Source organism: Anguilla anguilla, chromosome 3 (assembly GCF_013347855.1).
Source record: "Anguilla anguilla isolate fAngAng1 chromosome 3, fAngAng1.pri, whole genome shotgun sequence".
Taxonomy (NCBI): domain Eukaryota; kingdom Metazoa; phylum Chordata; class Actinopteri; order Anguilliformes; family Anguillidae; genus Anguilla; species Anguilla anguilla.
In genome coordinates, this window is record NC_049203.1 from 42,017,433 (window position 1) to 42,045,002 (window position 27,570).

General features: G+C 41.4%; 1 protein-coding gene across 2 annotated transcripts; it reads right to left on the minus strand.

Annotated features, from left to right (window-relative positions):
* On the minus strand, positions 1-27,534 carry LOC118223333 (MORC family CW-type zinc finger protein 3-like). Of its 2 annotated transcripts, XR_004764426.1 has the most exons (19): positions 26,951-27,534; positions 22,868-22,940; positions 19,964-20,096; positions 18,663-18,889; positions 18,291-18,447; positions 16,793-16,922; positions 13,746-13,874; positions 12,132-12,251; positions 11,923-12,020; positions 11,502-11,609; positions 11,129-11,257; positions 10,609-10,677; positions 8,806-8,821; positions 7,958-8,102; positions 7,645-7,711; positions 5,468-6,905; positions 2,972-3,135; positions 1,415-2,560; positions 1-513 (listed from the first exon to the last, which is right to left on the minus strand). XR_004764426.1 is itself a non-coding variant. In XM_035409716.1 (18 exons), exons 1-18 carry the CDS (start codon positions 26,987-26,989, stop codon positions 2,413-2,415), a joined length of 3,390 nt encoding a protein of 1,129 aa, XP_035265607.1. In that variant the 5' UTR covers positions 26,990-27,534; the 3' UTR covers positions 1-2,412. The 2 variants fall into 2 exon arrangements, 1 of the variants encoding a protein (XP_035265607.1); XM_035409716.1 differs by having other exon boundaries at positions 1-2,560.
* Between the last annotated feature and the right edge of the window lie 36 nt (positions 27,535-27,570).

The following is a 27,570-nucleotide window of genomic DNA, read 5'->3' on the forward strand; positions in this document are numbered from 1 at the left end:
TTTGGAGGAGAACCACAGTAGTCTTTACTCTCCTGTTTTGGCAGTTGGGACAGAGCATGAATGAGTGCGGTTGCAGACAGTAGGGCATAACAAATCATGGTGGGAACTGTACATGCTCAGCCTCACGTAGGGTACCAAAATAAAAATCTTTTGAATAAAAATTTAAAAAATAAAAAGCAAAAAAATAAATAAATTAAAATAGACATACAGAACAACAACAGAATAAGCACAAACAGCATCAAACTGTGCAGTTCCTTCTGTAATTGAGTTTTGAATTGTGAAGTTTCCTACAGAATGTGATGTCACCACCGGAAGCTTTGATAAAATAATGATTAATTCCCTTGGCTTGGGACCTTGGTCTAGCTCAGTGGATTAACTGTATTGCTCCTTGTTCCACCATTGACACATTTTTTTTGCCCATAACACTTAACACAACACGTGTAAGTGTGTGGGAAGGTTTTGGCATTGACAAGGTTGTTCAAGATATCATATATCCTTATATATACAGTATAACTATTGTGGCGCCCCGATCCCTTATCGGTGCTCCCCACGAGACCACCAGGACGGCCGAGCCCATCGACACCGGCGGCCGCTGGGAAAAGTGGTGAGTGGGCGGTACCTAGCAAACCCCTGTCTAGAGACATTCAGGACCCTGGACAGCCCCCGGCAGACCAACTGAGGCGACAACCGGCAGCACCATGGACAGGGCTGCAGCAGAGGGAAGGTAGGCGGAATTTTCCACTCTACCACACACCTGAAGCTGCTTGCTGGATTGGCTGCCGGCGCCCACCTGAAGCTGCTTGCACTAACGAGCAGGCAGGCTTTTATAGACCAGCACAACCCAAGGAAAGAGAGAGTTGCTGGGGCTTCCGTCGCAGCTACGCCGGACGACTCTCCACCCCGGGAAGAGACTGTAAGCGGCCGTGGGCCAATTCTCTTAACTAAGGAGTACTTGTGATAACCTGTGGTAAAGTGTAAAGGATACAAAGTAATCGTGATTCCTGGAGACCGTGTGGCAGGGGGCAACGACAGGAACAGCGCAGAACTTGAGTGGGAGAAGAGTGGAGTGCTACCACATTGGGAGGGAGGCCTTCTCCCCCACACCCTTGGGACCGGAGGATCACCAGCCGGCGGCCGGAGCAAGGAACCGGACCCGGATCGGACTGACCACGCCCTGTCCCCCCCTTAACCCACTTCTTTTTCGTTTCTCTCCAGAAGAGCGGGTGAAGACCTGGAGCGGAGCACTGATACCCCAACCGGGAAGACTTTTTAGTTGTTTTTGGCTCCCCCTACCCCTACCCCCACTCATTGCAATTATTAAAGACCTTTTTTGTTAACCACTACCTCTGTCTCACCGTGCTGGTTCTTCTGGGCATCCGTCACTCAACCCCCCGTTGGCTGAGAGAGTTCACACTATATATTTGACATGGACAGAATGTTAGCATATTAACTAGTATACATGGCTGACAGGTATTATACAACCCTTGAAAGAACTGATTTTACACAAGTCTTAAAACTACCTGCAGAAGATTTTAATGCTACTTTGCACCACAATATCAACTATAACAAAATATATCTTTCAGAAATTGAGGCATAAGAGGCTGCTGGGTGGCTCATTCAGTTAAGGCACCACTACGCGTAGTCCATGGATGAGCCCCAAGGACTCTGACCGAATCAGGACCATGCCAGTGTCGAGTCTGTCAACTGTAGCTGGCAGCTCCATAGGGAAACATAAAAACTGCCAATTGCATCATCCAGGTTCTTCCAGTCAGGGGCCTTAGTTTCATTGCTATCTAGTGACCCCTGCTGGTCAATCAGGTGTCCACAACCTGCACGTCAAAGCCGCATATGAAAGGTGGTCTTCCGGCTTCCCTCTACGCACTCTTAGCTGTAGTCTGTGATGTGAAAAGAAGCAGCTGGTGACACCGCATGTTTCAACATGTGTCTACGCTCTCCCAAATCTGCAGTGGGGATCATGCATGAACGTGGCTGCGGTAGCAGATGACTGGACATTACAAATTAGGGTGGGAATTAGACATGTTCAGTCCAACGTTGGGTGCCAAATTTAAAAAAAGAAAAGAAAAGGAGGCATAACTGAGGAATGTTTTCAGTTAAGCAACGTGATTTGCAAGATAAAAGATAAAATTTAGAAATAATTGTTATACTAAACAGTTAAAGCTGGAGATTACATGCTCTTGCACAATTATAAAAGACACAGTACAATACAATAAACAAAGAATACAGGATGTATGAAAATAAAGTTACATATTTAACGTTGTAAAGAAAGGCACTTAACAAAAATTAATCAAAATGTTTAAAGATGCGATGTAGGTGGTCACTCCTGGCCAGCTCCCTGTGGTGGTAAGGATCCGGAGTGATAGAGACCTCTCCAAAAAATGTGGGTTGGCACATCTATGTGGCTTCAGAATAAGTGACACCATCTATGTACTGTTCCAGGATCTCTTCGATGACACCACTTTCATAGTTTACCTGTTCCAGGTCCAGCTCTGGTATGAGGATCACCAGGAGACGGCTCACACTGAGTCGCAGGTTCTTCAGCCTTTCCACCGGACAAAGAACACGTATGAGAAAATATACCTGCTATCCAGACTCAAAGTGAACCTCGGTTTCCCAGACTGGGAATACACCTGCAACTCCAGACTGAAGCCCTAGCATATGAAACTACAGTATATTCACAACCAGCTGCTCAAAATATCTTGTTTTTCTGCTGAGTTTGTTCTGAAGAACACCTGATGCACATAAAAATCTAACAGCCATGCTTTGTGCTAAAGTAATATATCACAGACCATGGCAGGTCAGCTGAGAAATGTGAACCTTTTCTCAAAGATCAACATTTATGAATAAAAAAAAGTCAGTTTCAAAAAATCTTTGAAGAGAAGCATTAGCTAAGAACAAAAAAAACAAAAAAGCTTTTGCTCTTGTGCTGTGTGCATTAATGCCAGTCTCTTACCTCTCAGCCCCTGTTGATCCAGGCCTGCTGGGACTGTTCCCAGTCTTTTCTGCACAGCTGGGGCTGAGGGCCCTGCTCCCAGCCTCCCTCAGATCATCCAGCTCTTTCTTCAGCTGCTCGCACTGAGAAAAGACAGCTCCTCTCTCTGCCTCCAAACTCTCCAGCTGAGGAGGAAAGGTTTATTGTCAGGAGGGTGCGGCTATAGGCAGGAGGGAGGGGAAATCATTAGGAGGGTGGGGTTATAGGCAGGAGGGAGGGGTTATTGTGAGGAAGGTGGGGTTATAGGCAGGAAGGCAGGGTTAGAAGAAATAAGGTAGAGACAGAGAAAATTAGAAGCCAGACCCTGACCCTGGAAGATATGTAGACAGCTGTACATACATTATGAATATCTTCACGCAAATCATGCTTTCCCCATGAAATGTAGCTCAAGAGGTCTAATCAAGATGGTATTTGGAAATGTTGAGCCTTAAATTAAAATAAAAAATAGGTACCGCAACTTCAGAACTACATAAATTACACTGGGCAATGGTGTATAAATTTAATTTAACCAGGGAAACTCACTTGGGATTAAAAACCATTGGCAAGAGACACAATTTTTGTTGCTTTGGCTCTGTACTCCAGCAGATTTGAAATAAAACAATGAGTATCAGGTTAAAGTGCAGGCTGTAAGCTTTAAAGCTGCAGTAGGCAACTTTATCAAATTACGTAGTGTTGTAGTAACTTCCTGTCACACTATTGTAATTCTATAATATGCTGCTAAGTCAAACAGTTATGTGGCGGAGCATGTGTTGGGCAACCTTAGACCTGATACAGGACCCGTCAGGAGCCTGATTGTGTGGACAACACCAGATACTGTCTACAGCTAGCAAGCAGGTTTCTAATCGGTTCTAGCTAACGTGATCGGTCCAACAGGTAATGTTAGCTTATCTAGCTAGCCCAGGTAAACTACCTAACCTACCACACAGATAACACAAGCATTTGTGGTGGCTAAATACATTGAACGTAACTCACTTAATCGGGAGGCAAGCAGACAGTCAGGGTAAATTAATGTTTACATTTTGACCTACCGGTCCAGCATTAATAATCCGACCTCTGCTTCCATCTTCCACCCGCTCCCAAAGCACTCGCCACCTTCCTAATTGTGCGCCGATGTTTGTTCTATTTACCGAGCAAGCTTGAGCCGAATCTATTTTCTTATTCTTCTTTGCATTACATAGCACCGGATGAAGCTCTTTCTCTCTTAACACATCTAGCAAGGTACCGTTATGTGAACACGCAAGGTCAATCTCATTGACTGGTTCACGTTGAAAACCACCTTGTTTTGTAAACAATTTTTTTTTGTTTTTGAATGCAGAATTTGAGGGTATAAACACAGTGTATGGTGTTGGATTTCTCTCACAGCAGCTTCTTGTGATTGATACTAATTAAGCATGACCACTCCCCAATATCTTTCTTAAAAAGTTACCTACTGCAGCTTTAATTTGAGGGTATGTAGATCTGCATAGGGTTATCCGCATAGGAATTACAGCCCTTTTTGTACGCAGTTCCCCCATTTTAAGAAAGCAAAAGTAATTTTACAAATTACCATAATCTAAAAAAAGTAATCATATTTAGTACTTGGTGGAAAATCCTTAGCTTTCAATGACTGCCTCAAGTCTGTGACCCATAGAATCATCAGACGCTGGGTATCTTCGCTGGTGATGCTCTACCAGGCCTGTACTACAGCTATCTTCAGTTCCTGTTTGTTTCTGGGATGTTTCGCCTTCACTCTTCAGCATGTGAAACAGCATGTGAAAACTCCTTGGTTGCTTAAGCAGTATGTTTGTGGTCATTGTCCTACTGTAAGGTGAATTGCTGTCCAAAGGGTTTTGAGGCATTTGTTGGATCTAAGCAGACAACATATTTCTGTTCGCTTCAGAATTCATCCTGCTGTTTCCATCAGCAGTTACATCATCAATGAAGACAAGTGAGCCAGTTCTAGCGGCAGCCATACATGCCCAAGCCATAACACTACCTGCTCCATGTTTCACAGATGAGGTGGTGTTGGATCATGAGAATCAACTCTAGATCAGCAACTCTTTTGTTAGCTTTCTAGTGCATTAAGTAATAATACAAAGACACATCTGGCCAAGAAACAGATAAGCAGCTAAGTGTCCAATTATTTGTTCTCCTGTATAAAAGGGCTGTAATTCTTACACGGATCCCTTGATATGGATGTAAATATCCTCAAATTAAAGCTGATGGTCTGCACTTTACCCTCATATTCCAGCACATTGCTTTATTTCAAATCATATGTGCTGGAGCATAGAGCCAAAACGACAAAAACTGTGTCACTGTCCCAATACTTTTGCCATTTAACTGTAGCATCACATGAAAAATTACTCATGAAAAATAACATACAGTACTAATCAAATTTTAGAAAACCCTAATAAAACAGACACAAGTGACAGAATTGACCACGTTGCAATGGTGGTCACTGGGATACTGGACACTCACCTTGCTCTTCAGTTGGTCCCTCTCCTTATTGCAGCAGTCCAGATCTGTAAGGATGGAGTCTATCTGCAGGGCCAGGTCATCTTCTCCCCCGAAGGCCTGGTCACATGGCTCCTGCTTCACGCTGCTTGTCCTCATTTTCTGAAGCTCCTGCATCAGCTCGTCTACCTGCGCCATGTACTGGTCCTTCTCTTGTTTTGCAGTCTCCATCTGGTCTCTGTACCGGTCTCTCTCCTGATTGGCTGTCACCATTTGGTCCCTGTACCGGTCTCTCTCCTGATTGGCTGTCTCCATCTGGTTTCTGTACCGGTCTCTCTCCTGATTGGCTGTCACCATTTGGTCCCTGTACTGGTCTCTCTCCTGATTGGCTGTCTCCATCTGGTCTCTGTACTGGTCTCTCTCCTGATTGGCTGTCACCATTTGGTCCATGTACTGGTCTCTCTCCTGATTGGCTGTCACCATCTGTTCCCTGTACTGGTCTCTCTCTTTATTGGCTGTCTCCACCTGGTCCCTGTACTGGTCTCTCTCCTGATTGGCTGTCACCATCTGCTCCCTGTACTGGTCTCTCTCTTTATTGGCTGTCTCCACCTGGTCCCTGTACTGGTCTCTCTCCTGAATGGCTGTCACCATCTGCTCCTTGTACTGGTCTCTCTCTTTATTGGCCGTCTCCACCTGGTCCCTGTACTGGTCTCTCTTATGATTGGCTGTCACCATCTGCTCCCTGTACTGGTCTCTCTCTTTATTGGCTGTCTCCACCTGGTCCCTGTACTGGTCTCTCCCCTGATTGGCTGTCACCATCTGCTCCTTGTATTGGTCTCTCTCTTTATTGGCTGTCTCCACCTGGTCCCTGTACTGGTCTCTCTCCTGATTGGCTGTCACCATCTGCTCCTTGTACTGGTCTCTCTCCTTACTGGCTATCACCCACTGCTCCAACAGCCCGTCCTGCTGCATATCCAGGAGGGGGTGCATTCCCCCGCTGGAATCCATGAGCTCCCTGGCCTCTCTCTCCAGGAGCTGCATCTGCTCTGAACTCTTGGGCACATCCTCTCTCAAGCTCCATGTCCTCTCCTCCTCTTCCTCCTCCTTCACCTTGGCCACTCCTTCAGTTTGGGTCTCGACAGACACCTGCTGACGCACCGCTGATGGAGCGAAGGCGGCTGTTGCTGTGGTGTTGCTTTCCATGGACTCCTCTGCGAGGGCTCCATCACTGAGTTGTAGGTTGATGCCCCCTCCGCTGGCCCTGAGCTTTGTCTTCATCATAGCAAGATCACACGGTGCAACTGGCGCTCCGGATTCCTCCACAAGTAGGACGGCATCTGGGGTGGCCTGTGTCACCAGTGGGAGCAACTCCGTGCCAGCTGCTGATGATATGCCGTGACCTTGCACCCTTGCCCTTTTTACCGGCTCACTCTCTGGGGTCAACGACAGCAGCCTTTTGCTCCTAAAGGGAGAAAGTGATTTAATATGTCCACCAACATTTGCAAAGGCTGTATTTTCTTCTAAAATTCCTTTACTTATTCAGCAGAAGGAAGGCACTCAATACTCAAGACATCAGATGCCATATTTTTTGTAGCAAGCTGTCCAATACAACATCATTAACATAAGCCTTTATATTTACAGAAAAGTGTGTCGTATTGATGTTTTGCAGGTACAACCATAATAAAAAATGCTCGCAAGAAAATGCTGTTCCCCTGCTCATGAAATAACATGGGAGGATAAATATCGACAGACCTAGAGTTACACTCCCTTATCTGTCTGTTTTCTGCCTAATCATTGTGTTGGACCCAACCCCACTGTTCATTAAAAACAGTTACACAACTGAATTTGTGCATGTCCGTCAGTCCAGCATCTACCGTAGACCACAAAAAGATTTATATCCTGACAAAATCAAAATTCTTTCCTCAACAGAATACTTTTGATCAGTCTGTTGGCATGCAGTAAAATGAAAGTTTATCACCAATAAAAAGAGAATTATTCCATGATTTTGGATAGATTGCGACCCATAGTCCCACATGGTGACACATAATTGGCAGTTCTGGAAGATTCTCCAAATCTTTTCTTCACTGAACCGCCATGTTTGAGGAAACAAAGCAGAAAAACCATTCCTCCCAGAGAAAACCTACATAACCTACCAAAATACATATACAGTATTTTACAGTGCAACCCAGTTCAAGCTCTACCTTGGGTGTGTGGGTGTGGACCACGTGGAAGAGCTGCGAGGTGTGCTTTGTGCAGAGGGCCTGCGGCCTGAAAACAGAAGAGAGAAGACTAAATGTTGTGCTGCTCTATGTTTTGATCATGTTGTACTGCTCTACCATTAGTTTTTCATTTTCCTGTATTTTGCTGCTCTAACTTTGACTGTTGTGCTTCTCTACCATTTTCCTGGGTTTTGCTGCTCAACTGCTTGTAGAATCTTCAGCACTACCTGCACACTCAGCACTTTTCCAGCTCCCAGCCCTGCTCACAGGTTTGTCATCCAGTGGCTGCTCTTACCAGAACTATTGAGAGGAGTGGAGGTGGGAGGGGTGAAGTGGGTCACATTGCCTCCTGATGTTGTACCACTGTGATACCGGCTTGTACCACTGCGTGTTGAGGGTGTAGTCGAAGTGCTCGGTGATGGTACGGCATCTTCTGCATTCTGTGGAGTGTTAGTCATACCGAAGACAGTGTTATTACTCAACTTGTGACTTGCTAATTTTTTATCAAATTTGCAGTAAAATTAAAATCCCTTCATACACAATTTGTCTTAAGTCCCCTAATAAGGGATACTAACACTGTGGTAACACCTGGGTCCAAAAGGCATTATGCTAACATTTATAGATGACGGGACTATGGAACATAAATCTTGAGGGGAGTTTGGGAGAGGTCGCAATCTCATAATATGTTTTCATGCAACCACTGCTTCTGCAAATGCACAGAGCTTAAAGCTCAGAGTCTACAAAAATCTGAACTTGGCAAACTTATTTAGCATAGTTTCCCAAATCAATACAACAGCAACAGATAAATACTTTATACTACCTACAACCCTAGCCAAATGTGTAGCACATTTCTCTGGCCATTTTGCTGCTAGAAAATCTTCACGTGGCTCTTTCGCAACTCGGCCTCAAGGGGGCGGGACCAGCCCATCAAGGCACATGTCAGATTGCTTTTCCTACAGAAAATTCAGCCAAGCAGCACCATCTGCATGTAGTTCCCTCAGAAGAACAGAGCCTGTATGTTTAACTATAGCGTTTATTGTGCTCCCTCACATCCATGCACACACACACACACACACACACACACACACACACTCAAACAGGGACATAAACACACGCACAGACACACACACACGTATAACTCACCTGCCGTTTCTTCTTCCTGCAAGAAACAGGAAATAGGTTTCAAATGTAATTTTTTTTTAATCATGAAACTATAGAAGCTCATCCAAATTCTCTCTGAAGCTATTAAACATGCAGTGTGGCTGATGCATACAGACGAAATAAGTGCTGGGTGAGTATGGGCTATGATGTCACTAGCCATTTTCGATTGGGAGTTGCAGTGGCAGAATATGATTGGCTGTGTTCAACTGGGAGAGGACAGGGCTTACAGCAGGCAGGGTTTCTTGTGTTACTGCTTTATTAGTGTCTCTTAGCAACTCAGATTCCTGTGTGCTCCCTGGTAACACACTTTGTTGGGTATACGCTACATAGGTACTGCATTACGTGGGTTTGGTATTGCCAATTAATAGAGCTGAAACGTTTCTGCCCATTTTTTTAGCGGCCCCGGTTCCGGAAGTAAATTTCCCATTCATGTGTCCATAGACATTTCAGAAAAACGCTAGATAATATAGCTTTCAGCCATGAACCGAACCATCCAGCTACGAGATGAATCATGACATTATAAAAATAATTCAGAGCCAAAACAATCCTTGAAAAACAAAAAAAAAGGCAAAAGTACAAGGCTGTGTACTTTTTTAAAGAGGGAATGAACTACACCATCCCATAAAGCATTGCGATTGTTGTAATCGTATCCCTTTCCCCTCACTTTCAATCGGTTTCAACCACATTTATGATAGGTTAACTACATTTTTCTCTTTAGTGATTTCTTGTTCTTATCATTACATCATAGTTTTTTATATTATATCATTCTATACTGTAGTTCCTGACCTTTTTATCGTTTGTGAGCAAAGCTACACTGTAGTTTCGTTTAAACTAAAGCAACGCTTTAGTCATGGTTAGCATAGGACTTTAACAGGGAATTTGTGATTAAAACACGATTTCTTAAAAACGAAGTTGAAATGGGTCCGTTTTATGGCATATGACATCTTTCCACAATCTTGTAGCTCATGGTAAGTCTATCTTCTACGGTTAATATATAATGTATGACAAATCAAATTCTCTATGGCAAATATGAATGGTATTTCTACTTCCAGAACCAGACGTTTCAGCTCTGTTGTCAATTAAGCCAGATTGTACTAAAAAGAGCAACAACACCTTAAATAACATGTGTGGTATTAAGCACAGCCTTTTTGGAAGGTACCCAGGTGTCACAAATGAGCGTATATTTCACAAACGGATTGTCCAATACAATATATGACCACTCACACTTGAAAGGGACATCGCTACACGTAAACCAATGGTAAGGTTGCATATTTATTCCATGTTTAGTCCCAGATACTGACAATAGAATGACATGGTATACGTTTAGAAAAATTAGTCTTTATTTTGTTATTCAGTGAGCAGTGCTTTCACTGCTATATTGGCATATCTTAGTGCTATTGTTTGGTTTATCCAGTTGCTATGAGAGAATACAAATTTTTAGTGGTGAAAGAAATTTTTCATGAATGCCCAGATAGACACTATTGTCCAGTGTGTCATGGGCGGGGAGTGTAGTTTCAGATGAGACTGCAGGGAAGGAGTGCTTATTAAATGAACGATCGGTGTGACAATGGAGCTCCAAAACTCTGTATTCAACATAGATGTCTTGTAACGTCTACTAATTAAACTAGAACATACAGTTTCTGTTTCCAACTCATAGTTTGGTTGGAGGAGCAATGAATGTTTGAGTTGAGCAATCTAGGCATGCCAGTGTGCAGACCACTAGGGGGCCTGCGCGAAGGGGTTAAGAGTGAGTCGACACGTAAAGAGACAAGGAAATGTCCTCACTGTTTATAGGTCTTTTGGTATGGTTGCTCATCCTCAGAGTCCTCCAGCTCTTCCTCTGCTTGGCAGGTCCTGCATAGACATACACGTTAATACAGGAATGTACAAACCAACAGCTCTTAGAAGAACCCATTAACTAACAGGAAGCCCATAAAAACTGAAGTAATTCTGGTAGTGGGAAAAGAGTGAGGCTGGAACTACAAAGAGTGAAGTTGTAATTAACTGTTAATCATGCTCTTGTTTGAACCAATGAAACCATTTTGCTTTCCATAACAAAATAATTGGTCCAAATCAGAGACTCACTGATAGCATATGGCTGGTTTGGTTTGGTTTCACAAAGTCTTCTACTATTACTAACTTCTAAGGCTTTAAATAAAAACACAAAAGACAAGCTGGGTTAGTGGTGAAAATAAGGACATGGGTTTGATTTCTGGCAGGGAGGCACCTGTATTGTTTCATTAAACAGCCCCAACAAGGACAGAAGGGGAGGCACTACATATAATCAGAGGAGACCGGAAATCACCTGTACTGGGGGTCTGGGTTCAAGTAGCAGAACCACTTGTCAGGCAGCTTGCTGGCATCTATTCCATCTGGCAGCTTCCTCCATCTCTGGCATATGTCACACTGGGCCCAGTTCTGATCCGGAGATTTCCTAGAACCAAACAAGTACACTTGCCTATATACAGTATGTGACCTACATGTTTACGGGGCTTAAAAAGGGGCATGTGCAATCAGTTGGTGGCAAGTTTGAATCTTGTGTTGGCCATTTCTGTTATAACACTGTACAGTCCCCCCAACCCCAAACCCTGAAACTTAAGTAAATGTGCAGAACTGGAAAGTTCAATGTGTGTCAGTTTCTTCAGTATCATGTACAATACAAAATGCAGAACACTCACTCCATGTCCTCTATTGCCAAGTTGCAGCTGGGATCCTTTTTCTGTTTTAAATGGTGCATTTGGTTCCAATATTCCTCCAGCTTCTCCCCCAGGTTATGTTTCACTTTCCTGGAATGACCACAGAGAACTGATGTATAACTGTATGTAATACAAAAAGGGGGACACTGGAAAAACAGGTATGCGTTAGGGGTGCAAGTTGTACTGGATGTTTGCATTGGGTCATCAGGAGTACGGGGTGAAAATCTAAAAAGACAAGCAAGACAAGGCTGCTGTAAGAATCGCCCAGAGTCTGGAATGTTCTGGGAGATACTTCAGACCAAGGGGCAATTTTCAGGGAGAAATGAACATTGTTACTCTGGCTTGAGCATTTCACTCTGGACAAGACCATTAAAATGTGATCAAATCAGGGCTGTTTAATTACCTGTACTCCTCTGTGTCATCAAAATCCTGTTTGTTGTGTGTTGGATTGAGGAAGTTGCACTCTATAATGCCGATTATTCCCACACCCTTTGGGATGGCCTTTGTGGAAACAGAGGAATTCACCAACAAATAAAAAAAGGATCCACTGCACTAACCATGTGTAGTTTTTCCATCAACCCTCTAATTAAATTCAGCAAAACATTTTCTCACCTTGCGCTGGCAGCCAACTCGCTCGTACGCTCGTATCAGTCGGTTTTTGTTGTATATCATTATGCCGTAATGCCCACTGTCTTTGGTGCCGTACCCAAAAGTTATGGGGATAGGCCTCCTCTGAAGAAGTAGTTCAGGGCAACAACATCAAATGACATTTTGGTGGCCATTTAAGTATTTTCTGTACTTATCTGCACATGAAACTTTTGTAAGAGGGCCACTCTCATGCACGCACATCCACAAAACATCAGACATATTAAACAAATTCATTGTGTTGGCAGTTCTGTGGCATTGTTAATGTGGCTGCTATTTAAATGCAACCAAAGTCTGACCACAAGCCCCATTCTGGCACCACGTCACCACCAAAAATATCATCACAATAACTGCAACCAAAAAGAATATAATATTACAGCCAATACCAAAATCTGAAGTCCCATCTATTCTACATTACATTTATTTGGCAGATGCTTTTATCCAAAGCGATGTACAAAAAGTGCATTTCATGGTTATGGACAACTACAAAACACAGGTTCAATAAGATACAATACTTATTTTGTACAGCTATTTCTAGCCAAGAACACAGTTTAGTTCACACAGTGAACACTATTCTGACCTAAACTCTGCAAAGCCAACTAGGCAGAAGAACAAGCTACAGTATTAGGACAAATACAAATTACAAAAAGGGCTGGGATGGGGGAACATGTTCTTTTAAGCACATGATGTCATGAAAGGGGGGGGGGGTGGATTTAGAATGAAATATACAGTGTGGTGGTAGTTAGTCCAGGTATAGTCTGAAGAGATGAGTCTTCTAAAATGAATGTGAAGTTATAGGCTATGTTCAGAAATGAAGTGGGTGATTGCTGACTGCAATGCTGCACAGTGGAGTAGCATTAACAGAAGTTGCTTTGCAGGACTGTTCAGGGAATAGGGACAACATATGATTAGAAGTATTACACTGTGTTACTGTATGGTTCTCATGAAACTAAAAATGCAATAACAGATTATCAGTCCTATCTAGTTTTATTCATATTTGCACAGTTAGGTGTAATACCACCTTGCAAATTCACATCAGAACAGTAACAAAAATATGAGCTCTGCTGCCAACCAACAGAGGGCATTCTAATTTAAAGCAGAGGTCCTACAGTACTGTGCATTAACCTGGTTAAAACTGTATAGGCCTACAAAACTTTTGGGTTGCATTTGGTTGTAGTTTATTGTATTAATTAGCTAATGTTGCAGGACAATGTTGCCGTGAATTTGTCTTGGAGCCCTAAAAAGTGGTATCATACAAACGATTTCAACAGCCTACATCTGAAACCAACTCTGTAACATTGTAAGGGACAACACTGATGATTTTTACTTGAATGGTGGACCATACTTACAAGCTGCTTGGGATGTCAACAAGCTGATCATTGACCCACCAATGACTAACAAGACTAACATTTAGCCAACACTTTCATTTTCACTGGATAACTGTATATGGTGTCACAGCATGCAAAACTTGCCTAAGTTTTCCTGAATCCACCCTAGTCGCACAGTTAAATCACATGTGCACATCCAGTGCAAAGCAGAAATTGAGCCCACTGGGCAGTCTGTATGGCAAAAGAAGGATACCAGAAATTTTGGCGTGTATCGGTCCTTGAGGGTGTGGGCCAGACTCTTGGAGACCAGCTGAGTCCGCACCTTCCGTCCCCTGATGATGATCTGCATTCGGGGCTTCAGGTACAGAATGCTGCAGTACGCCTGAATCCACGCCCAGAGGAGGGAAGAAGAATTAATACCGAGGGTAAAAAGTCACAAAAAGCAATAGAGGGAGATATTCTATGTAATCACAGCAAGTCTGTCACTGGCTTTGGCACTGCCAGTAGAACTCCTTGGGTTAAGGAGAAAAATCCACCCTTGTCTTTTAATAGGAAGCAATCCAGTCAGGACAGGGTTTCCCCCAACCGTTTGGGGGCTCTAAACAAAATAATATTCTTTGTGTGTAAAATCACAGATTGGAGGGGAGGGGGTTGTGATTGCGGACCAGGGTACTGGTCCATATAGAACGGGGTGGCCCAGATGAAAATTGGTGAAAAAAAAGAAAACAGATCAATAGGGGCCACTCTATCGATTGCACGAAACAGCTGTGGGTCAGAAAAATATTTCACACCTGTTCCAATTACAAGAGGATCTAAAGCAAAATTTAGTTTCCCAACTGTGTCTGCTCTGTATTCCCTTATCGCTTTTTGCTCAAGGCTGGTAGGAGTTAAGGATCGGCCCTGACGTGTTATGGCATGTTAGCTGGCATGTTACCCAACACTATTATTTAGCCAGCCACTATCAGACAGGAAATAACAAGCAATGTTAACTAGGACTGAATACATCATCGTATATAACCTGTGAAATAAATGTAATAATAATAATAATATGGATACAAACACTTTAACCCTTCAAACTACAGCCCTTTGTTCTTTCAATAAGGACTCTTGCCAGGGAAGCTTGGCTGAAGCAAAAGACTCCGGAACACCCTGGGATAATCTCGACAAGGGTGGAATCTTGCCCGATCAATCATCAGGGTGGAAACTGAGTAACTGCCGATACGATGCTGCTGCAGCTTCATCAGAGCACTTTGTCATTTGACCTTTGTCAGGTGACAGGCAGAGAACACAATGAATTTCAGACCAAGCCCATATTAAAACAAGTTTCATGTATTCATGTCAATGAAGCTTCATGAGTCTGTCAGGAATAGGCTAAAAGAACAGGTTTATGTGCTGGGGAACATCTATAGGCCGGAATGAAAGGTGCATATACTGAGGAGTAGTAGTAGTAATGAGAATTGAGTATCGAGGGTGAGTCAGAAGTAGGGCTGGGCCGGTTACTTCATAATCATGAGATTGACGGTCATCGACGGTCATTGACACACAAGCAAAAAATCCGTCATAATCGCAATTTGTTAATGTTTTTCTAAAATGTACACTTTTTCATAATGTTGTAGCCAACATAATCTACCTTTCCTATATATATATATATACATACATAAACAATTTAATGTATGCTTAAAAACCACATGATCCCTCTAAAACAAAGCCTACAATACTTCTCCCTGCAACAGTCTTTAAATCGCGGGCTGTCTCTGAAGTGCGCTGTCTTTGAAGTTTACCATGCTCCTCCGCTAATCTGGGAGGGGGTCGGGCAACATTGCAAAGCAAGCATTGTTTTAATCTCCCTTTTGCAGTAGACTATGTTGTAATAATAATAATAATAATAATAATAATATTATTACTGTTGTAATTACGTTAATATAGGCGAATAACATTGCTTAATATAGTCTTATCAATAAAGATTGCACGTGGTTTGACTAAACCGAAGTTCTTACATTTCTGACAGTTGCAGCAATTTACAGCGCTCTGATTGATGGAATGAAATCACCTCTTCCAGTGAATGCACGTGACCTGTCACTCACAATTTCGCTGACAAGAATAGAGACTTGAGGTAAAATCAAGATGGAACTTGTTGGCAAAACCAACGTTACGTCGCCAATTTGGACCCATTTTGGATTTAAACCGAATGAAGATGGAGAACCAGACAATTCAAATAAACTAATTTGCCGAATTTGCAATACAACAATACCGTAAAACAATCTAGCACAACATCTGAGAAACCACCCCAGAACGCACCACCCAAGCGAATCTGCTCAACTTGGACTTACATCCGAAGCTGCTACACCATCTACATCTGGCCAGGGGCAGCTGAGTGTGGCCCAAGCATTTTGCCCGAGGGGTGAAATATAAGCGGGACAATGACAAATGGAAAGCTCTGACCGACAGCGGTAACCAACTTAATTCAACCATTGCAGTCGGAAAGACAGGCAATGCCGGTCTGTTTCATTTCGTTTTAACATAGCCTACTTTGTTTAGCACTGTAAAAATAAACATTTTACTTATTTGATTTATTCCAAAACGTTTGGAAATGTTAAATCCTTGTTCTGTTTAAAGAAATAAGTGTTAATAAAGGGTTCATTCTATTCTACTTATGCTGCCTTTTTGTAAACGAAAAGACCGTCGGTTTGACCAAAATAACTGTTTGACTGTTTGAAAAGCACAAAATATTTTCATCTCTCCTAGCTAACAGGAAATGTCGATCCGTTTAATTTAGTTTAATCTATTAACACTGTCACTACTTAAATATGCTATAGGCCTATTGTTTCATTTCCTATTTAATATCTAAGAATGTTTAGACAATTTAATTTGTTTAAACGAATGTTTAGCACTGTAAAAATAAATATTTTATTTGTTTAAAAAGTTTTAAATATTAAATTAAATATTTGTTGTTGTGTTATGTTGTTAATTATATTCAACTCATGACGCTTATGCCAATCGATTCGATTACCTGGGTGACGATAATCGACAAATTCCATGACCGTCAGAACCCTAGTCTTCTGACTGCTAAGTAGCTTGCGTCAGCAAATGTATTGGATAAAACTGGTCCTGCCAGTGTTGAGAACCAAAAAACTGTCTCAAGTCATTTCATTCAGTTCACACATCTCCAGCTCTTTCCCATGAAGAAACACACATAAAAATTTATTTGAGAAATCATGTACTTAAAATAAGAGAATTCTCAGCTCCATGCAACAGAGCAGTGTGAAACCTGCACATGTGCGTCCCCCCCGTGATACTCACTTGCAGGGAGTACCTGCTCTCTGGTTCTGTGTTCTTGCTGGGATTGTTAACATCACCCGAGTCCATACATGGGATCCGAATGTCGTACCGATCCGTTTTGAAATCAAACTCCGTCTGCCCATCTTTGGAGCTAAGACACATACAAGAAAGTAAAAAAAAAGTGTGAACAACACATACTAGCTACACTTGGGCAATGTAATGTTCTTGACTGAATTAAATACAGTATACACAAGAAAATTAATAAACTGCAAATAATAATGCAGTGTTATTCTATGTAATGGTTATCATTTGTGAAAAATTGAGTTTCTCTCTGTTATATTTTAAAAATTATATCTAAAGAAAAATTGTTTCGTGAAATTTTTCAGTTACCAGAGTGGCCGGTAACTCTGAAATCAACAAGCCACATTGCCTAATGAGCCAAAAAAAAAAAAATTTCAAGCCCTGATCCCAAGACAAACTATGACACTTTCATACACTTCTCACTAGCATTCACACCAGTCAGCAGTGCACTAATGAAATACTAAAAGCCCCAAAAAAATTAAAATGTCCTAATCCTAATGAGATTTGTGGGGCCTGTAGTGCGGCTTAATCTCAAGACATATACGAGTCCCCCCTGTGTGGCTGGTGGTCCAGTCCCTCACTATGGCACCTTCTGAGCAGTTATCCCTTCTCTATCTGTTACCCTCTCTGCTTTCTCCCTGTCTGAATAAAGCCAAAAATAAAAAAGGAGGGCAGATCATTTGGTCTCCTTTAAAAAACAAAAAATTTGAATTCCACATGTGAATACCTATTATGACGATGGAAGGGTTAATGTAAATCATATGGTGTGATTAATTCATGTCATTGCAGTAACAAACTGTCAGCTCATACAGACTTGGCACTGTGTAAACTTTCACCAGACAATGGGCTACACACTCTACACTCAGTGGCACAGTTACTGTTGGTGTTTTGCACAGTGGTAACCAACCCTGTTCTTGAAGATCTAGCATCCTTTAAGTTCTCATTTTGAGTCTAAATTGGCACACCTGCCTCTACTAAATAGCAGATCAACAAGATAGTGGTTGAATGTGTTTTTGTAAAATGAAAAATGGTAGATCTCCAGGAACAGGGTCGGTTACCACTTGCTGTAGTGTGTGTTCTAATAGATATCTAATTTACCTCTAAATTAGTTTAACTACCACTACATCCTAGAAGCATTTGACAACAGCAGGATATGTAGTAAGAGCAATAGATCACTGGAGTTTGGGCCTGAAGATCAAACACTCTGTTACCCAAAGCCATTTTTACACTGTCCAGAAATAAACATGTTTTTAGTCACATATTTACTCATAAGCATGATGGCTGGTTTTAATGAGCAAAAGACTATGTGGTGTTTTTAATAAAATTTCAATATTTATTAATTAACATTTCAATATTAATTAATACTTTTTTTGTATGTATTATGATATAATTCTTCCATTCTTTTAAATTTTTAGAATGTTTAATCATCAGGTCTCACCTGCGCAGATTCCATATGATGATCCTGGTTCCCGTGGAGACCGTGGGGGGCATGGTATTGATGGCCTGCAGCTCCTGGAGTAGCTCCTTCTCTGTTTTAAACAGGGAGTGTTTCAAAATGGCTTCCAGGCTGTCTTCATGGCCAGGCTCAACACTGAGTGAGGTCAGTTGTCAAGGAGAATGGAATCAGACTGCAACTCTCAGACACCTACATTTTTACCTTTACAAAACCAGACAGGTTAACTGGGAACTCAACATGCATTTGCAGTGATGACCTGATCAATCTAAGTACAAAGGGGATGCCAGGAAGCCGTTTTACCAGAAAGCCTCTTAAACCATTTCTGTTACTGTTTTCAATGCTGGCAAAGGATATTCTTGTCTTCTCCATCTTGTTTGATAGTGACAATTGGCACCACAATATTCTCAGCCCGAATGGCTGCCAGGTACGTCTGGGACAGGAGGCCCACGCTCATCATGTCCTTGGTTTTGGAAAAGACGACGACGTCCTTCCCTAGACGCATGGAGCCTGACTTGAACCCGTTTCCATAGAGACCCACAGGGGCATGACCCCGAATTGTCTTCTTGTCACTGTAGCCGAAACTGAGCGGAGATAAAGAGGGATAATGGGATCAGGTTAGTGGCATGGGTACAGGGCACTGAACAAGTTTTCCCTGACTCTCTCCAAAGAATTAAGGTGTGCTTCGGATATATCAGCAATGCCAGTCACAACAAACTGTCACACATACAAAGAGGCATGTGTCTCTCTAGTTCACTCTAGTGTGAACTAAACAAGCAACATTCCCAGATAAAGCACACAAAATTACATTCTTGCATAAAATCTTTTGGGCACAATTTCTTTATTAAATACTTTAACTGAATCTGTCCTCTCGACAATACCTGCACAAATGAGACTTTGTACAAGATATTGGAGCTGCAATGCATGATTTTGTGAGAGAAATTATAAAAGTTATTTTAGGAGCGGAAGAAACAGTGCAGTGTCACTGTCCTCGCTTGACATGGCTTAGTCTATTGTAAGAACAATATTATAAAATCGGCATCAGGAATTGCTTGCGTACTATAAAATACTTCTTCCTGGTAGACATCTGTGTCAGGCTCTTCCAGCTTTATGTTGCTTTTTTCCCAATGTAGCAAGCTGGCTAGAGCCACATATCAGTGGAAATATACAGTAGTTAGCTATTTAACTTGGCGAACAGAATTCATTTTGTTGCATTTTATTGAAAACAACTCGGCATATAAGTGTGGATTTTAAGCTGATGCATCCACTGTTTATATAATGCTAACTATTTAAGATAATATAACTGAGCTAAAGATGTCAGGATTTAAATCCCTGCCAATACTATTATTCAATGAAATATCTGGCTGTGTTAAACACAAACTAATGCAACGTAAATATTTGTCCTGCATTTCTTCAGAGGGTAGACATCCTGCCTTGCCTCCTGTATCCGGAACAGTCATGTCTTGTGTGAACAGATTCAATACAGAATTTTTCTAAAAAGGAGACCTGTGCATGAACAGGGAAAAACACTACCAATCCCGGATAACTGAATCTAGAAATACTGTGGGTTCAATGTGTGAAAGGGGCTATACAGTGGGAGACATATTCCTCTTGTGTTGCTGCAACTTCCTTTGATTACCCTGTTGGCTGTTACTGACCTCAACATCTTGAACATTTTGTTATAGTCCAGCCCAGTCCCATCATCCATGATTATCAGACATTCCTTGTCCTTTATTCGAGTCGAGTCGATCCATAGATGCTTGGCATTGACGTCCGGGTCGTAGGCATTGTCTAAGAACACAGTGATGGGCAATTAGCCTATAAAAAGTTTTTTAAGATTATAAAATGGGCGATGACCCAGACTTGAATCACAACAAAATAATTATCCTACTCCCATTACTTTTAGCCAATCACCTTTCAGTGTCTGACATTTGTGTTGTTGATTGTTCATAATATTTACACTGCCATTGGTAGGATCACAAAATTCAAAGAGAAAGCACTTCATTTTAATGAAAAGTTGGAAATGAGATGTCACACCCTACCTAGCTTGCTAACAGAAATGACTCCTAGAGTTTTTTTTAAATATCATTAGCCTTTGTTCATTTCTATCAGTTTTATCAGAATGCCAAAACATTTTTAGCTTATTTCATCCAGCTCCGGTTACAAGTGTCATAATTAAATTATGAATGGCATACATTTATTATTTATTGTCTTATTATTTTGAGTTGGAGTAGTCTATTATGGCAAAAATAGTTATTTTTATCAGAACGCAAGTGAATTAGTGTAAAACGCAGATTTTTAATTGTTCTGCATAATAAAGACACTGCATTGCAGGGGCTAGCACGACCACTGCAAATCTTTCTGAACCTTCATTACAGCTTTCAGTTTTATACCCCATATATATTTGCATTTAAACTTACTGTGTATACTGAGATAAACTGAAAACATGCAATCTGTTACTGTTACTTATAGACTGCTATTGACAGTCTGAGCATGTAAGCGCACTTTCATGGCTTGTTTTGTATGCACGCATTTGACCGCACCCATGCTGTGGCCCTGCAGCCCAGCAGGGTGACGCATAATTGCCTCTAGCATCACCCAGGAGTGAATTGCACTGCATTAGAAGGGACAGCTGGCATTACAGACTTTAGACTTTAGAGGTTGTGATGAGCAAGAACATGATTGAGCACACCAAATTGGGGTGAAAGGCAGGAAAAAGCAGTAAAAATAAAATGTATGTACAATAATGTAAATCTGTGGTGAATCCTTTTTTTCTTTTTGCTTGTTTTGTCTTTCCAAAGAAAAACAGGAAAGCAGGTAAAAAAAATAACTTAAAAAATTAGCCTCATCTCCTAACCGCCTATGGCTGCATTCATGTGAAACCAGAAGGGCCTCAATCTACATAAAAGTACATGTCCCCTTTCCAATCTCCAACTCCCATGATGAGTGCCTTAATCAACCGCATATTCGAATTCATAAGGTTACATGTCCTTCCCAGCATACTGTTGCACCTGTTCACTATACTATAACTGAGGTTATATCATTTATTTGGCTGCTAAAAGACTAATAAAAGCTGAACAGATTCTAATAATTTCTAACAAAATATGCAGAGGTTTTAAATAACAGGCACTTCAGTTGAATTTGAACTCTGAGTACCCCTTTTGTTGTTTGCTGACCCCCCCCACCACAAACGACCACTCCCACCCCCTGCACTCTGCCCCACTGCCCCTGTGAATGGTGCAAGGTGATGACATCATCTAAAGCAGGTGGTGAGTTTGAACTTTTGCTGACACCTTTGTGCGTCATTTCTCTAGTTATAAAATAGGGGTCTTTATTTGTCTTACTTCATAAATAAAATGTTTTACCTTTCAGCATCATTGAACTACCTATCCTTGGTCATTGCCAAATGTCATATTGTGCCATTATAAACTGTTTTTGCCTTTTCAGTGCATCTAACGTACATGGTTTACATATACGTTGAACCGGGATGTGCACCTCCTGGGCATACTGACAGGTTCACTTGCCGGAAGTGCAGCGGCTCTGAGATAGACATTCGAGTCAGTGTCCAGATAGATCATAGTTTTATTTCATATAAATAATAGAGGGATCATAGTCCAGGATAGTTTCACTAACCAGATAAAGTAACCTTAGATAGGGCTCCCTGGGATCAATGTTAGATTGGATACCTGGACAAACATATTGTCCAGGTTAAAGTCGCTTCGTCATGGCACAGAAACATTTGGCATGGCTACAGGTCACAGAGCACATGGCCTGTCATTCCTCTGTAGAATTTGAAAGTAAAAACATAGAATTTACTGATTTCCTCGTAATAGCAAGGCCACCAGGACCCGAGGCAATCAAGCAGCCCACAAAAATGACACTCCCATCACTGTGCATAATGATAGGTATGGTGTTATAATGGCGGATGAAAATGCAATGACAATGTGAATAAGACACCACTTCAAAATGATTGCTTTTGCCGAAAAATACACCCTTTTTTGATATGCTAGTCCAGAAAATATTCTTCCAGTGGACTACTGAAATAATTTTGAATGGACATGTGAGTCGAAACTTGATAGTTTTGGCCATAATAAGAGGTGTGTTATTCACATTGTCATTGCATTGTCATCCACAATAATAACACCACACCTATCATTATGCATGGTGATGGGAGTGTCATTTTTGGGGGCTGCTTGATTGCCTCTGGTCCTGGTATCCCTGTCATTATGCACCTACTTATGCACACAAGATTATTTCATGTTTAATTATTGTATTTAGTAAATAATCAAATATATTCAAACTATTTGTGTTTTCCTTTAATCGTGTCATGCTTTATCATAAAATGTATCTTGGATGAAGATATAACAAAGATTAATGTGTGAAATATTTGAAAAATAGACTATTCCAAAGTGATTCACACAGCCTACTTTCTAGCGCCACTGTACATATTGTAATCCACTGGTCTGTGTTATTTTTTTATTTATTTTTATGATTCGTCTTTTTTTGCCAAGTTAAATCTTTGCTCTGGAGAAAAATAAATTCAAAAGGACAGAACCACTTACCAATGAGCTCAGCAAAGGCCCCAAAAGCCCAGGTGTGGCTGGTACAATTTGTATGTAAATATTTGGGGTTCATCTGAAAAAAAGAAGAAAGAATTCTGATGGTAAAATAAAAACTGTACATAGATACATCGAATACTTAATTATCCCCATGGGGTCATTTCCCTAGCAGCATACAACAATCACATTTACAAACAGACATGTACACCAAGAAACATGCAATCATTCGCACTGCAGAAAGGCTGGGGGAAATTAATAAATACAGATAAAAATTAAACATTGAATCTTCCAAACCTATCCAGACATATGTTTGACCCATTAATGTCCTGTATGCTTGTACACACAGGGCCAAATTACTTTAAATAAGATAGGAAACATTGGGTAGCATTGCTATGGAATTGAGCTTGTTCAATTTGTGAGAGCTAAGATAGCCAATATTGTTTCTTGTAACTTGGCCTCATTTTGATATCAATACTTTTAACAGCGGCAAATATTTTGCAAATTTGAATTAATGACATATAGACAGCTGCTTTGTATTTGTGAGTAACCTGGCATTTCTGTATGTTGAAAATGGGTTTTTCTTCAGATATCATTTCTTTTTGTACTGTGTTGGTTATGAGTGAGTGATAGGCCTAATAGTAATTAATACAAATGTAAGCTATAAGAGAGACATGCATACACATAAATACATGCAAACATTTACGTTCTAGCTGAAAGAAACATATAGAAATGAATTCAGTAATTTTTCCTTTACCATGAATGACAAATAAATGGTATTTGTCATACTTTTAAATGGAAGTGTTTTTCATGGGGTATTGTGTACACGACAGACCTACTAATTGTGTGTCAGTAGAGGATCTATAGTACTAGTTAATATTAATTTAGAAATGTGCAGTTGCAGGGTAGCTACAGCAGCCTAGTTAAAAAGTAATTCATAGTAGAAACGGCCCAGCAGCCAATTTGAAAATAGATATACCTGCCGAGAAGAAGTCATTATCTTGCGTCGGTTTCCATATGACTGGTAACATTACGTACTGGACCGAATTGCAACCTACATTTTGGCGCTTAATTTAGGAGCCGACTGTACTAACGTTACACCTTCGATCTGTCCAGTTGTTAGCAAGCTAGCAACCGTTAAATTCAATCAAAATGCTGAAAGCAAAACTAACTAAAGTGTGGGTGTATGTTACCCAGAAGCATTCAAACAACAGGCTGTGCCTTTGCAATAAAAAAGCCATTCTTTAATACTGTCGTTTTCTCGTTCATGTAAAGAAGATATACAACCATTTCAGGTTTGAAGAGTGATGTTTTAGCAGAGGTACCTGAGATTTAAACTCCAGCTAAGCACACTGCAACTGACCCAGACTGTTTCTGACCATATTGAGTTTTGTTTATTTGGATTAAGCAGCCGGCATCTAGTATTGTGTCGTTCGCGAACTAATCTTTTGGGTGAACGAACTGAACTGAATCACTTCCTGAAACGATCCGTTCATTTCTCAGTCAGTTCAGTTGAGCTCTCAGTCAGTTGCGAGCGAACGTGATTCATTCACAGGGATACACTGAACATGTTCTGTGATTTGTTCACTGAACGTACACAGTGAACGTGAGCCCTGAGTGATAGACAGTCGCTGAGTCACTCAAGCCCGCCCCTTCCCTCCCTCTCATGTCTTGAAGTCTCGAAATAGGAAGTAGTACCAGATATTTTATTTAATAATTAGGCTGGGTGACACAAAAAAATATGTGCTGTACATAATTGGGTAGGACTTTGTTATAGCAGCTTTCATTTTGCAAACGGTATCTTTATCCAACTAAATTCTCAGCTCACTGGCTTATCCTTAAGGAACGATGGTTCTCAGTTCACTAGTTAGCGAGCTGAACTGAACGTTCAGCCATGTTTTCGTTCAGTGAGCGGGACTATGCAGTCGGAGCTCCGAACGATCTTTTGAACAAATCTTTTTAATGAACTGATTTTAATGATTCAGTACACAGAAAAGAACTGCTTTGCCCATCACTACTGGCATCAGGCAGCTCTAAAGTCTGAGGTGCTGTTTGATGTCCTTGACCAATCAGGGTAGACTTCTGTCCCGATGACACAGACATAATTCCTCCCAATTGGAGCACAAGACCATAAAACTGTGGGTCTGCAACGTTAATTACATAGAGAGCTAGGTCAGGATAAATTACCAGAACTAAGGATCAAATGTCAGTCAGTGGCAAAATAAGATGTCCAATATGAAACATGACAGAAAAAAATGTCACCTCGGAATATCAATAGGGAATTATGAAATGACAACAAAATTTGTGATCATGGCATTACATTAATTTAGCAGATGATCTGATTTAAAATATGAGGAAACAAGTGCATCCCCATGATTAGAGTATACACCTTGTATAGAGAGTGCAGTAACATGTAAAGTGACACTGCTACAATAGGCTACACACTGATGACTTCACTTTCCCCCAAAGATAAATTGTGAGTCTTTAAATTTAAGACTTTGATCCAAAATGGGTTCGGTTCATGAGCATTCAGAAATGATACATATTATACTTTGTATGAGAACTACTCCTTAGTTGAACGTTTCATCCTAAAGACAGCCTATTCAGCAGAACACAGTCCCCTTCACTGCACTGGGGAAGTGGCTGACTGTGTGGTCTACAGGGGAGACTGCATTGCTCAGACATCACATCTCCTGTATTGCCCATTACTTAACAGACTTAGTCCATCTTCCGGTTCAGTCATCTGGCTGGACAAGCCCTATATGGACGGTAAAGCCAAACAGTCTCATTCCTCTCACTAGCCTACGTCATTGATGCCTGCTCAGTAGTAATGACTAACATGTGCATTCAAACCACTAATTGACTGAATGTAGAAATGGGGTCTCTTAGGCACTATAGTGACAACCGAAGTTACCCTCCTCCATTTGCTGAGCTAAAAATGACAGTCGGATAATGCTGTGGAGTCTGGGGACAGCTAAGCTGTCGTCCGCAAACTGAAAAACTGAATTTAATTTCACGTATTTCTAAGGTCATCCTGTATGAGAATGTACGCCAAGAATACCCGCGCGGATGCGGGCAATAGCTATTTTTATCCGAATTGAGCAGCCCCTGATTTGAATGCAACCAAAGCAGGTGCAGTTCAGCTTCGATTATACCAATTTGTATGAGAATTAATCTTTTTCATTGACTTCAGGCGTAATAGGAAACCAAATAGTACATAAGCATACAGTAGGCTGCATCAAAAATGAACTGTGCAATATTCGCGTGAAACGAAAGTGAAACCACGTAGCTGGGAGCGAGCATTCAGGAATTATTTAAATGCGTCCGTCGGTAAACTAAACTCTTCCATTTGGCTAATGGAATTAAATATACGAAAACCCAGGTCCCAAAGCTAACCACCTCTGTTTTAACAGACTTTGGTCACAGCAGGGCTCGAAATTAACTTTACTCGGTAGCACTGGTGCTCCCAACTTCAAAAAGTTAGGAGCACCCACCAAAATGTAAGGAGCACCAACAATATATGCAATAGATTTTTTATGGATAAAAAACGGCAATATAACAGTAAAGGTTTACAAGCAACAGTTAAACTGTCACGCTTGTATTAAATCAAATGCCAGTAAACTGCATCGGAGAAATTAGCCGTTTCAACCGGGTCGCTACACAAAACACTACGTTAACGTTTCTAAAAAAATGCCGTAATCGTTCGCTTCAATTTTTCAGCTTTCGATAACGCTAATAAATTGAACCTAAACTTTTGTCTTCAGGTAACATTAGTTAACGCGTTAGCTCTCTGTGTCGCGTGACAGTGGAGTGCAGCAAAAGGGAGTGATTTAAGGCTAATATTAATTTAAAAAAAAGGTCATCCCAGAACAATTATTTGCACTCGCACAAACGCTCCCAATTATATTTCGAGGTCGCACAGGTGAAATTTCGGGAGCATATGCGACCAGAATGGTCACAATTTCGAGCCCTGGGTCACAGGGTTGTCACAGGATGAAGGTGGGTCGACAGAAGGGCTCGCTAACCTGTCCCCACTGCATGTGATCCGATACAACACATAGATAGAACACGACATTCTGTTCCACTTACCGCGCTCAGGGGTATATTTCCAGCAGATTTCCGTGCCATTTTCACTTAGGTGGGAGAGAAAGCAGCCCAGTAACGATCAAACTACAATACACAAAACTTATTCTCGCCAACTGCCCAGCCGTTTCGGTAGGCTACGTCAATGTTTGTTTCGACCGATGGTTTTGACAACAACCCTGAAGTTGGCTCTCGATGCAGCTCCTGATTCTAGATTTCCGGTCCACCTTTGATAGCATTACGCGATTTTCATGGCGTCAATTTAATGCCTAAAATCAGCGCGAGAAGATATTCACTGCGCGAGTAAAAAAAAGCAGCCACGCGCGCAGATATTCCCTGCCCGAGCACAGCCACTTTCACGCGCGCAAATTTCAACACCGCGAGTAAAACAGTGATCCGCGCGCGAGCTAGTTCTGCTCGCTCGCAACAAAAAAAAAAATCGCTCGCGCTGATTATTGGTATTGAATCGACGCCATAGATTTGATGCTTCCACGGTCGTCCATGCGCTTTTTCAGAGGCTACGACTCGAAAAGTGTCATGTATTTTTTTCTCCCGAAAGCGGTCAAGCCAGCCGCCACTTCGGAAATCAGTCAAGCCAGCCGTCACGCGATTTCCTTCTGCGCGTA